Source organism: Pongo abelii, chromosome 10, assembly GCF_028885655.2.
Source record: "Pongo abelii isolate AG06213 chromosome 10, NHGRI_mPonAbe1-v2.0_pri, whole genome shotgun sequence".
Classification (NCBI taxonomy): Eukaryota; Metazoa; Chordata; class Mammalia; order Primates; family Hominidae; genus Pongo; species Pongo abelii.
The window spans coordinates 45,740,098-45,755,229 of NC_071995.2; the positions used below are offsets into that span (position 1 = coordinate 45,740,098).

A 15,132-nucleotide genomic window follows, 5' to 3' on the forward strand; every position below is an offset into this window, starting at 1 on the left:
GGTGGAGGTGTGTGGGAGGCGATGTGGCTCAGGCTGCCAGGTGCCATGGAACTGAGCCCTGGGAAAGGATATTTTAGGCTGGGGCTAGAGCAAAGTGTTACGTGTCTGGGCCAAGAGATGCAGAAAGTGTCCAGCACCATAGTAGGCATTCACTAAGTATTTGTTGAATGAATGAATGAATAAATAAAATATTTCTATGTCCTCTTCTCTCAGTGATACCACACAATCCTTTTCTGGGGGTAGATAGGATTTTCAAGAGCCCTAGACCACTAGGGACCTTCTTTTGAGGGTAGAATGAATCAGGATCAGTAGCCCTGCTGAAAGAGAAAGGGACAGTGTGTATACCTCCTCACCACCCCACTACCCATGATCTTCACCCTCCTTCCTCACCCCTACCACCAGTTACTGTGGTGTCGATAAGGAAGCAGGGGCTACCAGGAGGGAGCAACATAAAGCCAGCCTGTGTGTGCATGACCAAGTGAGTGAGGGGATGTGAGATGGTCTCAAGCTCTGGGGAAAGGCCTCCTCACCTTATTGGCTGGGGTGTAGGATGGTACATGGAACTGAGGGGCGTGGGAGGTGGAGGATGGTCCTCTGGTGAGAAGGGGAATGGCTGATGAGAGATAGGCATCTCCACACCACCAGGGCCAGAGCTGTGGGGCTTGGAGACTCCATTCAAGAGTCCTGTAGTTCCCCTTCCTAGCCAGACCCAAAGGACCTTCTCTGGTGCTGAGATCTTCAGGGAAATGCTCAGAGCTCCTCAGGAGACCTTGCTGCTGGAGTTTGGTCACTATTCTCTGTTGCAATTTGCCTTGAGAGAGCCCAAGTGGGTGCCTCCCCTCTGACTTAGATCTAGAAAGCCAGGGTTTTGAAGCCCAAAGAGGCTAGCCTCTCTTTCCATGCGAGTTGAGCCCATTTTCTGAGCAGACACAGGAGAGCTGTTGGCTCAGGGCAGGCAAGGAAAGGCTTCGTGAGCCAAGGGAAAACAATTAGGAGTAATTACCATCAAGAGAGGCCTCCAGTGAGGGGTGAGGGTGGGAAAGGCCATCTGTTGAAGAGGAAGATGAAAGTGGCAGACTGATTTTGGGGATGAAATAGGAGAGAGGGCGGGAGGAAGGGTTGAGCCAGAATGTGTGCTGTCTTCCTTCTCCAGTAACAGGGCGGCACACCTCCCCCTCAGTCTGTAGCTGAACTAACTTCCGCCTCTACAGGGCAGAGGGACTCAGTGTATGGGGGTGGGAGGTGGAGGAGAGGGAGGGCACAAGGCTCTGCATTCCTGACATTCTCAAACCAGTAGGAATGGCTGAGGAAACTCCATGATGAAGAGACAGAGCGGGAGACACAGACCGAGGCAAAAAGATAAAATGGAACACTAGAAATGTTTCCAAATTTCTACAAGTATAGGTCCTCAGGTCATCCCCAGAGAGGGCCACCGCCTGGCACACTGGATTCCTGAGGCTGTCGGTGGGGACAGGCTGAATCCACTTGATGTCTCCCTACCTCACCACCTTCAATCCCTAGGCTTCCCCTTTCTGGATTCAGACTAGAGACCTTGAGGGAAAAGAGGTTTGCTAATGTGCACAGCCAAAAGCAGAGGATGAAAGAAGGAGCCAAAAAGAAAAAGGACAGACAGGAAAGGGTTGTCATGGGAGAGGTGAGGAGAATTCCTTGTTATCCCTGTCTGGAGAAGCCAAGAGAAAATGAACCCAATGGCAGAGGGACCTTCTCATTCCCCTTGACCTCCAAACTATGATGAAAAGACAAATAAGGATCTCAATCTTGCTCACGAGAGAAAAGCAGAAGATGACTTTGAGAACTTTGTCAAAGGTTCTTTCATTTGGTTTCACTTTGGTCGAGTCCCCTTGGAGTCTAGGTCAGGCGTTTTTCCTGTTGAGATGAAGTCGTGTGGCCATGTGGAAGCAGCAGATTCTAGTACTTTTAGGGGTTTTGGAGTCACATGCTTCCTGTTTCTGTCACTGAAAATCTGTGACTCTGGGCAAATTATTCAATCCCTATCCTCCTCATTTTCTCATCTGAGAAAGGGGGATAATAACGTACCTACATCATAGATTTGTGAAGATTAAATGAAGTAATACATATAAAGTATCTGGCATGTTAAGTCTCAGGCCAAGGTCTCGATAAATGTTTATATTATCATTAACACTATTTGAAGACAACAACTCTAATTGCCAAATGGACAATGAACTTAAAGCCAGAGACTCTGAGGTAGGAAGTATAAACTAGACACAAAGATGTGAGAACCTGGAATAGGGTGGAGGCTTCATGATGGAAGCACAGGTCAAAGATGCTAAATAACAGGAATTCATTCGTCCCTTCAACTATTCTCTCCTTCAACTATTCTAGGCACCTGGAATACATAATGACCAGAACAGATATTTTAGTGAGAGATGGATAAAACAAATCATTTAATACAGGTTGGGCATCCCAAATCTGAAATGCTCCAAAATTGAATTTTTTTGTGTGCTGACATGACCCTCAAAGGAAACGCTCATTGGAGCATTTTGGGTTTCAGATTTGGAATGCTCAACTGGTAAGTATAATGCAAATATTCCAAAATCTGAGACACTTCTGGTCCCAAGCGTTTCAGATAAGGGAGAGTCAACTTGTAATATAGTTAGATGCTGTTAAGTACTGTGGGGAAAAACTGAGGGTAAGAAAGCTATGGGGTGTGAGAATTGGGGTATAGGGTGACATTCCACCAGAGCCCAGAGGAAGCATTGAGTAGAATGGCCCTGAGGTAAAAGCAAGCTTGGCTTCTTAGACAAACACCAAAGAGGCCATTGTGGCTGAGGCAGAGTGGGCAGGGGAGAGTGGTGGGGGATGCTACTGGAAAAGTGGTGGGTTGACTCTTACAGGCAGAGATGATTGGCTGGTGATAAGACAATGGAAAAATGAGGCACAGGAAGGTAAGGAAGTAAAATATTTTTCCTGGGGTTCAAGGAACAGGCACCCACCCCCGTCCCTTTGTAACTTTCTGCAGAGCCCAAGACTAGACCAGATACCCAGGGAGTGGTTTGGGATAAAGGCTGACTCTGACCCTGGTTAGGTCCAGGTCCCCATTCTCAAGGACAGACTATTGCCTGACTGGTGATACCTGGTGCAGACCCAGGCATTCGTCAGCTATTTTTAACCACATTCAGGAATCAGAAGAGCAAACGTGGCTTGAAGATTTCCCTACTTACTCCATATTCAATTGTCTTCAAAGTCTTAACCATGACTAAAAGAAAACCTTAGAATTTGAGAACAACCTGGGGACCAGAAGAGGATCTTCCAACCCAACATAGAGAAAACTGTTCCCCCAAAATAATAGATTTTTGAGAAGTTGGTGCTTTCTTATGTTTTACTGTCATGAGTGTGAGTTTTACAGGTAGAAAAGTGGCAAGCACTTCACTTGGAAGTTATATTGTGAGAAGAAAGGGGTGCGGGAGAGGAGCAAGAACATAAAGCCACAGTTAGCAGGGTGGGTTGGAAGTCCTGACTGGTGTGTTTGGCTTCAGGAAAGTTCTCTGGCAGGCTCCACAGACAGGTTTGGTTTTTTAAAGTGCCAAAGAGCCACAAATTTGCATGTTATTTGCGTTCCAGGCTTCACTTCCAGGTATATGGGATGAAATAAATGAATGAACAGTATTCAGACTCCTGGGTAAGGGGTGGACTCAGAAATCCAGACCACACCAAGGATCCAATCACTGGTCCAGCTTGGATCGGGAGACACAGGCACAGACAGAGACAGAGCAAACAGCCACAGAGACAGGGGGACAGAGAGACAAACACCATCAAGTCCTTTTTACCAGGGAGTTTCCAGTCAAAGCAAGAAAGCAAGATCCACAGTTTATTTTAAATAAGTCAACTTTTTAAAAATTAGGAAGAATCATATAGATAGGCAGATAAAGGCAACATTATCCCTGACTTACCTCCACCTTTGCCCCTTCATCCTCTACTTCTAGCTCTGTATGGAACTACATGCCTATGAGTCTGCCTTCTTGATAAAGTGTATTGCTTGGTGTTTGCTTAGCTTCCTAAATTAGTTAACTATAAGGTCTATAGACTCTAATACAGACTCTAAGATCCTGAGGACAAGGTCAGCAGGCTATAAAACCCTGAGAACACGGTGGCTTTTATTTCCATAGTCAAACCATCTTTTCACTCTACCCTTCAGGGCGCCTAAGCCCAGTGCTTAAACACGTGCTTGTAAAACACCTAGCCTGAGGGGCTTCCTAGAAGTAAGAGACTCAGAGTCTCAATCTATGAGGGATGCACAATATCACCAGAAATAAAAAGGATGGAGGAAACTATTTAACAGAAAGCTGTGTAGAGAAAATACTTCCACAAGGCCCCTGGGATAGAGACTGAGAACCCCCACCCACCCCAAAGAGCATGCTAAATGCTGAGGAAGGTGTTTTTGTTAAGGGCAGAGTGGAGCGTTAGGTTTGAGGCCAGAGATGAACGATTTGGGACCACAAAGGAGGTTGCAGGCTGCCATGAGCAGTCCTCCCTCCTCCACAATATTTTTTTTCTTTTTAAATTTTTTTTTGTGTTGCCCAGGCTGATCTCGAACTCTTGGACTCAAGGGATCCTCCCACCTCAGCCTCACAATGTGCTGGGATTACAGGTGTGAGCCACTGTGCCTGGCCCACAATGTTGTCTTTCTAAATAAATGTTGAATAATTACCTCTACCTCATCACTGGCAGGCCAGAAACAGCTTTTATTCCTGGTTTGAAAAAAAATCACCAAATCATTTACCTGCCCTTGGTGGCTACATGTCTCAGTCCATTCATGATGCAAAAGGTGAATTACAATACAAATACCATGTGGACTTATATTATTTTCTGATTATAAGGGCTGCAGATGTCCAGATGAAAGATACTAAGATCATGTGATCAGGAAAGGCATCAAAGAGATAGGATTTGCGTACGATTACTCAGTAGGTATTTGTGAAAAGAATACAAGTAAATTGAATGAGGGGTCTCCAGTGGACTGGACTCTGGACTTCTTGTGTGCCACTCTCCCACACTTTTTCCTTTCCTAGCACTTGTGTTCTGCAAAGGATAAGGCAATCTCCAGAAGTAAGGAGTTGATGGCTACTCCTTAGATTGGAATGGAGAAAATTCTGCAGCTAAGGTCTTGTCACCTTAACTCTAAAACCAAGCCAGTGTTAAGCCAGTGGCCTTAAAAATTTAACTTTGAATCTCCGCCTTGACTTCCTCTTCCCAGCAACATTGTGGCACTTAATACCATTCCAGAATCTTAGAGTTTGATAAGACCCCTGGACACCTGGCCCAACCATTCACATAATTGGAATTATCCCTACCATCTCCGACAGGCCAAAGAGACAGCCCACAATAACATTTCCTTGAGGTCCCAGCTCAAAGCCTCCTAGCCACTCTTTTCTCTCCCACAAAGGAAGTATGTGTAAGGGATCCTTTATTTTAACAGGTGACCAGCATAACCCTCTGTCCCTTGTTTCCTTTTCCACTTTCAAAGCTGGGAATGGTAGTGTGTGTTCTTAGTAGACAGATGTTAGGAGTCAGTACAGGTAAAACAAAGCCCTAGACTTATAATAAAGGATGCTGGGATGAGCCTTGTCCCTTCCCATGGAATTCCAAGCTGTAGATGCATTGCTCCTGGGCAGGAAAATAAGGTACCCTTCCCACGAGTTCAGCACGTGGCCTGTTTAACAATAGGGCCTAATAGCCTAACACCTCTTTTTCTGACTCTCTTGGGTATGTGAACTCCCCAGGGTGAAACCATCATATTCCATCTCATGCTGGTCCATCCAGGTGGACCAAACAAAAAGAAAGCCCAGGTGTCAGTCGTCTCTCTTACTCCAGCAAGACATATTTAAAAGCTGGAGGGATGGCACAGGACCAGAAGCTGAAACATTAAAAACATTGGGGCTCTTAAGTGAACTCTTCCTCCTTTACCCACTAGAGCCGCTTAAGGGCCATGTAAAACCAGGCAGTAATGGACAGGCTATGGGATGGGGTTGGTGGAAGTGCTTTTCCAGGTTATCTCTGTTTCTACCTCAGGATCTTGGTGCTAACATTGCTGGGGGCAGTCGGTAGAAGACGCTAGCATAATTACAGTGGCTAAAGAATCCAGAAATTAATTCCACATAGAAGTATGAAGCATCTCATACAGAGAAGTCAATTGACACAAATTCCCCAGGCTGGATGAGGGAAAAGTAGTCTTATATTCAACCCTAAATAGGACTCCTGGGAGCAATGGTGGGTCCCAGGTGACAAATGGGATGTAACTAGCCTCTGTGCCTCAGACCATGTGTTTCTCAAATGGGTAAGAAAGGTCTCTCTGATATTCTCTGTTCAGGGTCTCGGAGTGATTCTTGGGACTATGGTTTCTGTTGAGGTCTCTATAGCTGGCATCTAGTGCTTATCATCCCTCAAATATTCCTTTTTTAGGGAAGGCAGGTAAATATGAGCAATGGACACAGGAGAAAGGGGAAGACAGGAGAAAAAAGTCTTATTTAGTTTAAAGCAAATCACATAAGATACTAATAACATGCCTTTGGGCCATAAAATGCAGAAATACCTTTTTTTTTTTTTTTTTCCTGGTCATCAAAGCCTACCCCTAAACAAAGGGGAAAGTTTCCAGATACTACTCCTGCTCCTGTTGATTAGCTCAGGAAAGAATGGTCCACTGTGTAAGTCTGTATTTGGACCAGGTCCAGGGTGGTAAGATGGTCTCAGGGTCACTAACTTCTACCTTGTGCAAAACTGCATTAGTCAGAAAGAGGGCCCAAATTCAGACAGGCTCAACAATTCCTTATATATTTTTCAAAGTGCTTTTGTTGCATGTTTCATTTTCTGCTATACATGGCAATAAATATTTGTTGCTTTGGTCTGTACAAAGTCTGCGAGGAAGGTAAGACAGATGTTACCTAAATGGACAAACAATAAATACAGAGAACAATCTTGTTCTGAGTCCCCCAGACAATAGTGAAAGAACCTGAAAAAGGTCTTTTGATTCATAGTCCAAATCTACACCATATTGCCACCTTTCAAGTTGTTGCTTACATACAGTAAATACCAAGAACCAGACAATATTCCAGGAGTCCTGCAATGAGACTGCATGCCACAGCTTTCTAAAAGAGAATGTGAAGGTCCCCAGCAACTCATATATAGAAAGCTATTTATTTCCTACAGAAAACTCAAAAACAAAGAAAAAGAAAGAAAAATAAAGAGAGATAGAAAAAGAAAAGGAAAGAAAGAGAGAGAGAAAACAAACACACAAAAGATGGTCTTTCCCCAAAAGGCAGGCAGTTGAAGGGAGGACATGTAGTTGCTGGAGTGGAAACAGTAACATTCAGTTAACAATGGAATATTTAAAAAAAATAGTTTTCTTTTCAAATTGTAACTTGTGGTAAAACATAGAAAAATGTACTAAACGAGCTTGTATAAAACAGTAAAATTTTCAAATAAGCCCAGGGAAAAAGCACAATGCTGGAAAGAATGCGGTACAAGGGGAGAGGAGAAAAGATTTCATACAAAACTACCTATTACAATACAGAAAAAAGTATAAAATGTTCCTACTTTGGAACTTAAGTACAAAATGACACTGGCATTTGATCACTTCACTATCTAAGCCTGAGGAGCTCTCAGAGGGTGGGGAGAGATGCTAGAAAGAACAAAAGGAATAGCAGTTTTTAAATCTCAAGTTGATCAGTCCAAACTCCACCCGTTTTTTTTTTAGCTGAAAATATCACCTCCCTCTGTAACCTCTACCCATATGGCAAAGTTCATCCAGGCCTCAAAATATTCCATTAGGTAGTCCACAAACACCCTACTCATAGGGGCTGGGATCTCTGTGTGCTGGAATTTGGAAAATGGAAATAAATCTACAGGCTAAATGGTGAACACATTCAGTCTTTTTTAAAAAAAAAGCATATCCCTGTGAAATTTTATACATACACACATATATATATGTATGTGTATATATATATGTATATATATATGAAATTCTCTGTGGTTAGAAACATATTTAAACTAGCCACAGACCAAACTAGACTTGCATTCATCCAACGCTGGAATTTTATGCTAAATACTAAGGTCCTTTTTCTTCTTGGTCAGAAGTAGGCAACAGTAAAAATGGTGCTTTGTTGCGCCACTGAAACCGCTCCCTGGGTGGGTCTTCCCCGTATCATGTGTTGGTAGCACATGCAAACCCCTGCTTTTACGGAAAGGACTGCTTGGAACTTTGGGACCTGTCCAGGGCTCATGTGCTGTGCCTCCGGATAGGATGAAGCTACAGATGATAAAACAGCTACGTATAAAAGCAGATGGATTTTGTATAGGAACATATAAATAGGAAAGGTCCTGGAGGAAGGGACTTATGCCTGTGCCCCAAAGTCCAGTTTACAGTCACATTCCTGACTATACATCGTGAAAATTGTGTGTGTGTGTGTGTTTGTGTGTGTGGGTGTGTGTGTATGTCCATGTATATGCTGGTGGTTTTTATCCCTACCTTTTGCCCATGCCCTTTCCTACTTCTTAGTAAGGCCTAACAAGAATTTATACGAAACCAAGATTCTTTCCAAGCTTTTCTCAGTCCCACAATTAGGGACTGAGTGAGGCTGGAGCCCTTTGAAAACAAGATGGCAGAACTGAAGAAGTGAAAAGCAGTCTCTCTCTTCAGCTTAGGGATGTCCCTCACCCCTTTCACAGCACCAAAGTTTCTTTGCAAAAATAGTATCTGAGATACAAAAGGAAAGGCAGATGTGCTTGTGAATGCATCTCGCCAGGGCCTGGTACAGGATCAAGGGTGTTACAAGAACAGAGGGCTGGGAGCAGCTGTTTCCAAGGTCTCTGGCTGTAGACAACAAAGAGCTGGTCCCCCACATGGTCAAGGTCTGCTAACTGAGACAGTCTTCACAAGAGTTTTCGGTGGAGGATCTCCCAGACCATCCGCTTCCGGAAGTATGGCATGTGTTGCTGCAGGGACACAGAGACACCCTTAATTTTCAATGCTTTTGTCTAGACCTGATACTCCTTTCCCCATACTTCTTTCTTTTGCAAAGTTTTCAACAAACAGTCTCAGTTGTATTTCTGGTCTTTTAAATTATTCATTCTTGGTTACATGTGGTTTTTTTCTTTTCATTGCTTTTTCTATTGTTATTTTTCATCATTATAGCCTTAGAAGTTACACTGGGTATTTCCAGGAATCTCCAGGCTATGCCCACGTCTCTTAAGAATTTTGAGAATGGTGTCTAATAAGTCCTCTATGTTGAACTTTTAAGAGGATATGAGCCTAGGCCTAAAAATGAAAAATTCACCTTTTAGAAGAATTAAGGGAACTTGAAGAGTCAGCTCAGGCTGCTCTAGACAAAGGGCTATGGTAGAAAAATCTGGTAAAGCCACTGATTCAAACAGAAGTAAAAGACTTAAGTGGAGAACACATCAGAATAAACCATAATCTCTAATCTCAATCCACTTTGGTCTGAGAGACCACGTGGACAGAAATGACCAATCACTCTCTAAGAGAAGACTGACCAGATTCATCAAGTGAGGGGTCAGGGGAGGGGGCAGCATAACAAATTACACTAGGAGATTGAGGTATGGCCTATTCCCAAACCTGACTACTAACGAAATGCAAGGGAACTAAAGAAACCTGCTCTGGTCCCAGAGCAGGTAACTTCTCTCTAGAAGTTACAGTAGGTAGAGGGGACAGGCAGAGAAGGTTCTGCTCTTGACCAGGAAACCTTTACTACAATAATTGAGGTGTGGTAACCCAGGACGTGGCTTATCACTAATTTTCTTTCTTTTGTGATGTGGCTCAGGCAGTAACCATCAGTGTTATGAATCATGGGCTGAAGCATGCTAAAGGTTAGGGTAGAGGCCCCTAAAGAGAACAACTGGAGAGAAAAACATCTACAGGGCAGCTTGGAGACAAGGTAATCCTAGAGCTCCCTATGGAAGGCTCAGCTCACCTGTGTGAAGTTGATTGGTCTGTCTTTGGTAATACAGTCAGCATATTTGCAGGCAAACATCCCACAGTCACTTCCATTCATCTGCTGAGGAATTTCCTGGAAGACCAACAACAACAAAAATGACATCTTTCCAAGCTTCTTTCCTTCTTAGATTAAAAATAAGAACCAAAAGATATAAATTGTACAGGTTTCTCTAAATTATAAACAGATGACTCTGGCCCCCCAATCAGGACAACAGAGGCTCAAAGAAACAAAATACAACATTCCAGTCAGGTCTGTGTACTCCGTATTAATCAAACAGGAGAATATCTCAGACTCCCATGGCACCTAAGGGTATAAAAACTGCTCCCTCCCCCAGAGGCCAAATAATCAGCAAACATTCCCCTTAGGAGTGAAAAGCTTAGTAAAATATCTGGGCATTTAGAAAACCTAGTTCTACATAAGAAACACACTATCACTTTTCCTACAGATAGCTTAATTTATTCTCCCCCAGAAACCAACCAACCAAGCTGAAGTCAGGCTAGACACGAAGACAGGTGGTCCCTGGGAATTAAGCAGTAAAATTCTTTCCTCCCCAAATACCCTACTCTTAGGATTTTTATTTCATCAAGATGAAAGGTACCTGGCTTTTCTTGCTGAAAAGCTGCCAGCCATTGGTGTCAAACTCTTTCCTTTTCTTGTCAATGCTTTCTTGCTTTAGGTATTGCCTAAAGGTATCAGGAGAGAATGAGATAAGCAGTGGGGAACATTGATGACAGCTGCCACACTAAGAATGGGGCTGACAATCCCTAGGAACAAATTTGTTTCATCTGCTCTTCTGAGGAAAAGAGTATATAATGCTGGGCAGGGAATCCCTGGATTGTTAAGTTTTCTCCAGAGCTGAGCATGCCTCTTCTAGCTTGTCTCTTCTAATGTCCACTCTGTCAACTCAAAAGGAACATGACCTCTGCCTCTAATAGTTAAGCTCCTTCTACCTACCATTCCTTCTGAGGAACAATTCTTTTTATTCTTTTCCTTGGTTTACATGGTCCTTTAGAACTCAATCTAATGGAAGAAAAGTGTTTTTCTGGTACTAATGAGGTATTTATTTACTATTGTTAGGCTTGGCTCTCCTATCTAAAAATTAAATCCAAATCAACAATGTATTGAGTGCATACCTTCGATAGAGCACTCTTTTAAGTGCAAACTGTTCACCATTGTGGAATGTACTTCCTCCTGGCCATCAGAGTGGTACAGTGAGGAATAGGTATTTTGGAAAATGAAACAGGTGGAGCATAAAGAGATTTGCATTCTGGTCCACCTGAGCCACTAACTAATAGGACCTGGGCAAATCAAAGGCACCTCTGTGGGCCTTGGTCTCTTCATCTGAAAAATTAGGAGGTTGGATTAAATGATTTCTAAGTAGCATCTATATCTTTATATCTAGTCTATATTTTAGTGCATTAGGATAGTAATTGCTCCCATTAGGGCATACTTTAATATTGTTTTTAAACTAAACTTACTTAGATACAAAATATGCATTTTTACTTAATATGAAGATTTTATCCATCACTCCATTGAAGGTATAGAAACAACTGAGTTCAATTACTGGAAAAACACCACCTATACCCAATATCAAACTCTTCTGTCCTCAACTCCCTACTTACAAGAGTATTCTGCAGGCTTCATTGTTTATCCCACCCATGGAGTCGTAATAGGTAATATTCTTCTTTCTAAAGTCCACAACCTGAGAATAAGAAAAAAAATCTGTGTGTTTATGAAATGAAGAAAATTGGTTTATCAGTTTTTCCCTTCCCTGCCCTTTGGAACCTTTCGCCAGACTTCCTACAAAATCATGACAAGTTTGACTGATATTTTGCATTATATTATGCTTAATCTGTAGAGAAAAAAAATGAAGAGTTATTTACATAAAACTATGATGGCACTGATCAACAGGTGGCCCCATTACTGCTGTGAAGCCTTTTTCTAATGTTCATTCTCTCCCTCTGCAAAGTGGACAGCAGTGAAGAAACTACATGATTTTCAGGGAATATAAGGTGAGTATCTCACAATCATTTCCACAAAGTTTCAGAAAGATGGTGAGCAGATTCCAGGTTTTATTTCTTTATATTGAGAAGTTCCTTTTGGCTTTATTCTTTTGAAATGTAATCCAAAACAGACTGTGAAATAGTTTTATTAACACATTAAGCTAATGCTCACAAAGTCATAAAAATATTAAATTACCAAGTAAGCAAGGTAAGTTATGATTAGGCTGAAAATAACAGTCACAGAATCTGAGTGGCAGCATCATTAATAAGTCACTTTTTTCCCCCCATGCCTTTCTTTAAGGCTGCTTAGACACCCTATAACTCTCTTTTAAATATTTCTAGAAAGGGAAATTCCACAGCTTTCTTCAAAATCTATATCCCAATCTTGATAGGAAGTTCATAGATCTATCTGATTTTAGTCAACCTACTACTAAAGACTCTTTCTCTCAATAATCAAGGGAACATGTAGAACTACTACTCACTACACTCTGTGTGTTCTATAATTACACAGCTTTTACATTTTATCAAAAATGAAAGGGGTACTCACAGCTAGACACCAGTGTACTCCCAGGTGAATGGGCACCAAAAGAATGTCAACAGAAAATACATCTACTTTCTTTGTCCAACGTTTCACTGCCTGATAACCAGCCGTTTTTAATTTAGTGAAGAAAAAGGTATTAAATGCATGCACACTTGGCAAGCCCTTCTCTTTACTTCGCTCCATCAGCATATTCATGTAGAAATTGATGATCTGTGGGGAGAAATTATACCTATTAGAATAGACACTCAGGCCTAGCCTTTCAAAATAGTTGCAGTTGCTGTGTTGAATAGCATATGTAATTGTTTCCTAATAAACTGAATTAAGTCTTCAACATCCAACAGACTCATTTCTCTAAATCAAATTCCGACTAGAAGGGGGAAGGCTGAAGTGCTATAAATGGTGAAAAGAGAAAAAGCTGACATATATATTATGGGGTTGGGGGTACAAATGGGCAGACGCTGGCGAGGCTTGTAGAAGACTGAAGGTTAGGTCAAAAGACTGCAGAAAGACAGGGGTGTTAAGGTGAGGCTTACAGAAAAGGAAAGGAAGGCATGCAAGCAGTTTAATAATGCACATTAGCAGTTACCTTTATCTACTGGAACTGTGTGAGCAATTTAAGTAGATACTGAGCTCAGTTAGAGCCTAGTGTTAGTCAAGTTAAAATCAAGAACTCAAACTTTATATGACAGCCACATGGTTTTACACAAAGATGGAAAACTCTGCTCCGTGGTTAAAGACTGCCTATTCAACTTAATAACCCATCCTGCAGAGGCAAACTCTTTTGGTCTCACGTAGAACTAAGTGACAGGAGAAGCCATCAATTATACTGGAAAAACACCTGTAAACTGATAATAGCTCAGCAATGTCACCTTTATATAAAGGCACACATGGAAGTATAAAAACCTACCTTATATGAGACCTAAAGTCAAGTCACAAACATGAAGAATAACGTTCTACCCCAGAATCTATACGGTTAGCTTTCTCATCTTTGTTGATTCCATTTATGCCTTCAATATTAAGTGTGGAAAGAAATTACAATGGCTGAGTGGGGAGATGTGTGATTCTTTCTGTTAATGAAACGATATCTTCTCTAATAGTGACTATGTTGTGTATGATTCCATTAGGTCCAGGACTCTTTGGTACTAAAACTTGAAAGTTATTGTGCCGGAAGTTACTGCATACTTACTTTATGTGGCCAGCTGAGGTCAGGCCAGTGTCTGTCAACTGCAAGGAATGAATGGGCTAACTGATCCACAGCTTGGAAATATGACTAAGAAAACAGGCACATTTTTCAGAATGCTTTTTGGGGAATGGGAAAATGCCCCTGTTCTTTGACAAATATTTACACACCAGGATGCCAGAACAGTGAGCTACTGCCCAACAGTAAGCAACGACATACTGGGTAGGCAGCAGGGAACACTGCCAGGAACACACCGGAGCATGGTCTAGACCAGAGAAAGGGCCTATAGATGAGGATGCCTAGGCAGCTGCGGGAAAACCACACTCACCATGAGGCAGAGCTCTGAGGTGGGAGAAGGCTAGGACTGAAGAAAGACACTGTTTTCTCTGCAGCTCTGATGACTGAGCAACAGGCCCAGCCAGCCCAAAGGACTCAGGTTGTGGCTTATTCTCTGCCTAGTGTGATGCCCAATAGATATCTGGAGCTCAGTTGTTATAGATAATAATTAATCAAGACACAATTAGAATCAGGTATTTCTCAACTATAAGTTTTCAGTCTAACTCTGCCCCTCAGGATAATGGTGCTAAAGACTGCCTCTAGGTTTCTGAAGGCAGCCATAAATGCAGTAGGATCTTCCCAGCAAGTACAGATTTCTAGGCTGTAAACTATGTTCTCTAATGAGGAAAAATTGGCAATTAGGAATTCACTGATTCCTCTGGCCTTCTACCCATCTTATAATGTTGGCCATGTTATAGGGTAAACCCTTCAATCCAAGACGTAAGCAGATGACCTGCCAGTTACTGTTAAGCGAAACCTTCCGTAGGGGCAGACAGCTTATATATTCCAACAAGAAATAAGGACTGAAGCAGGAGGTGAAAGGAATCAGGCAGAGAGATAAGGACGGTGAAGCACGTGACAGCCATGGAGATACATCTCCCCTAGATGCCTATCAGAGATTACCTCTGGAATCGTAAGTCTGAAGTGGAAAAAAAAAAAAATGACATAAATGAGTGTCATGCTATACATCACTATTCTATTTTTCAAGAGGAAAGAGTTCCAGAAACCAAGGAAGCTTAGCTGGACTTACACAGCCTGAGTTTTGCTTGTTTTTTCACCTTGAGAGGGTTCACTAGAAAGCTAAAGACCAACACAGCTGAACAAGAACAGAGAATCCCAGTGATCAGACACCATGGTATCTGTTCCCTTTGAGAATTCCTCTTCCATTGCTGCACCCAACCAAAGTTTCTCAACTGAGAGGGAAATGGCCTCCTCCAAAGTCAACTAGTTAATTAGCTCTAAGGAATGATCTGGGTTCTTTTTCATTTCCCCTAGATCCCAGTAGAAGGGAGTTTGGTGACCTCAATGCTCCCCACATTAGCTGTGAATGTAAATCTGACATCCAAGGCGAATTTGGATTCAAGT

General features: G+C 42.3%; 1 protein-coding gene across 14 annotated transcripts in view; it reads right to left on the bottom strand.

Moving 5' to 3' along the window:
• The window catches only part of SENP1 (SUMO specific peptidase 1), a 99,649-nt gene that overhangs the window by 30,864 nt on the left and 53,653 nt on the right, over positions 1 to 15,132 (bottom strand). For 8 of the 14 annotated variants that reach the window (XR_008511766.2, XM_054526609.2, XM_054526608.2 and 5 more), the window contains 4 exons: positions 12,537 to 12,740; positions 11,609 to 11,688; positions 10,585 to 10,669; positions 9,963 to 10,058 (listed from right to left, as the gene is read on the bottom strand). Coding sequence is in view for 13 of the 14 variants with exons in the window: in XM_054526609.2 (XP_054382584.1) it covers positions 9,963 to 10,058; positions 10,585 to 10,669; positions 11,609 to 11,688; positions 12,537 to 12,740 (465 nt within the window). In the remaining variant the exon portion in view is untranslated. 14 annotated transcript variants of the gene reach the window in all.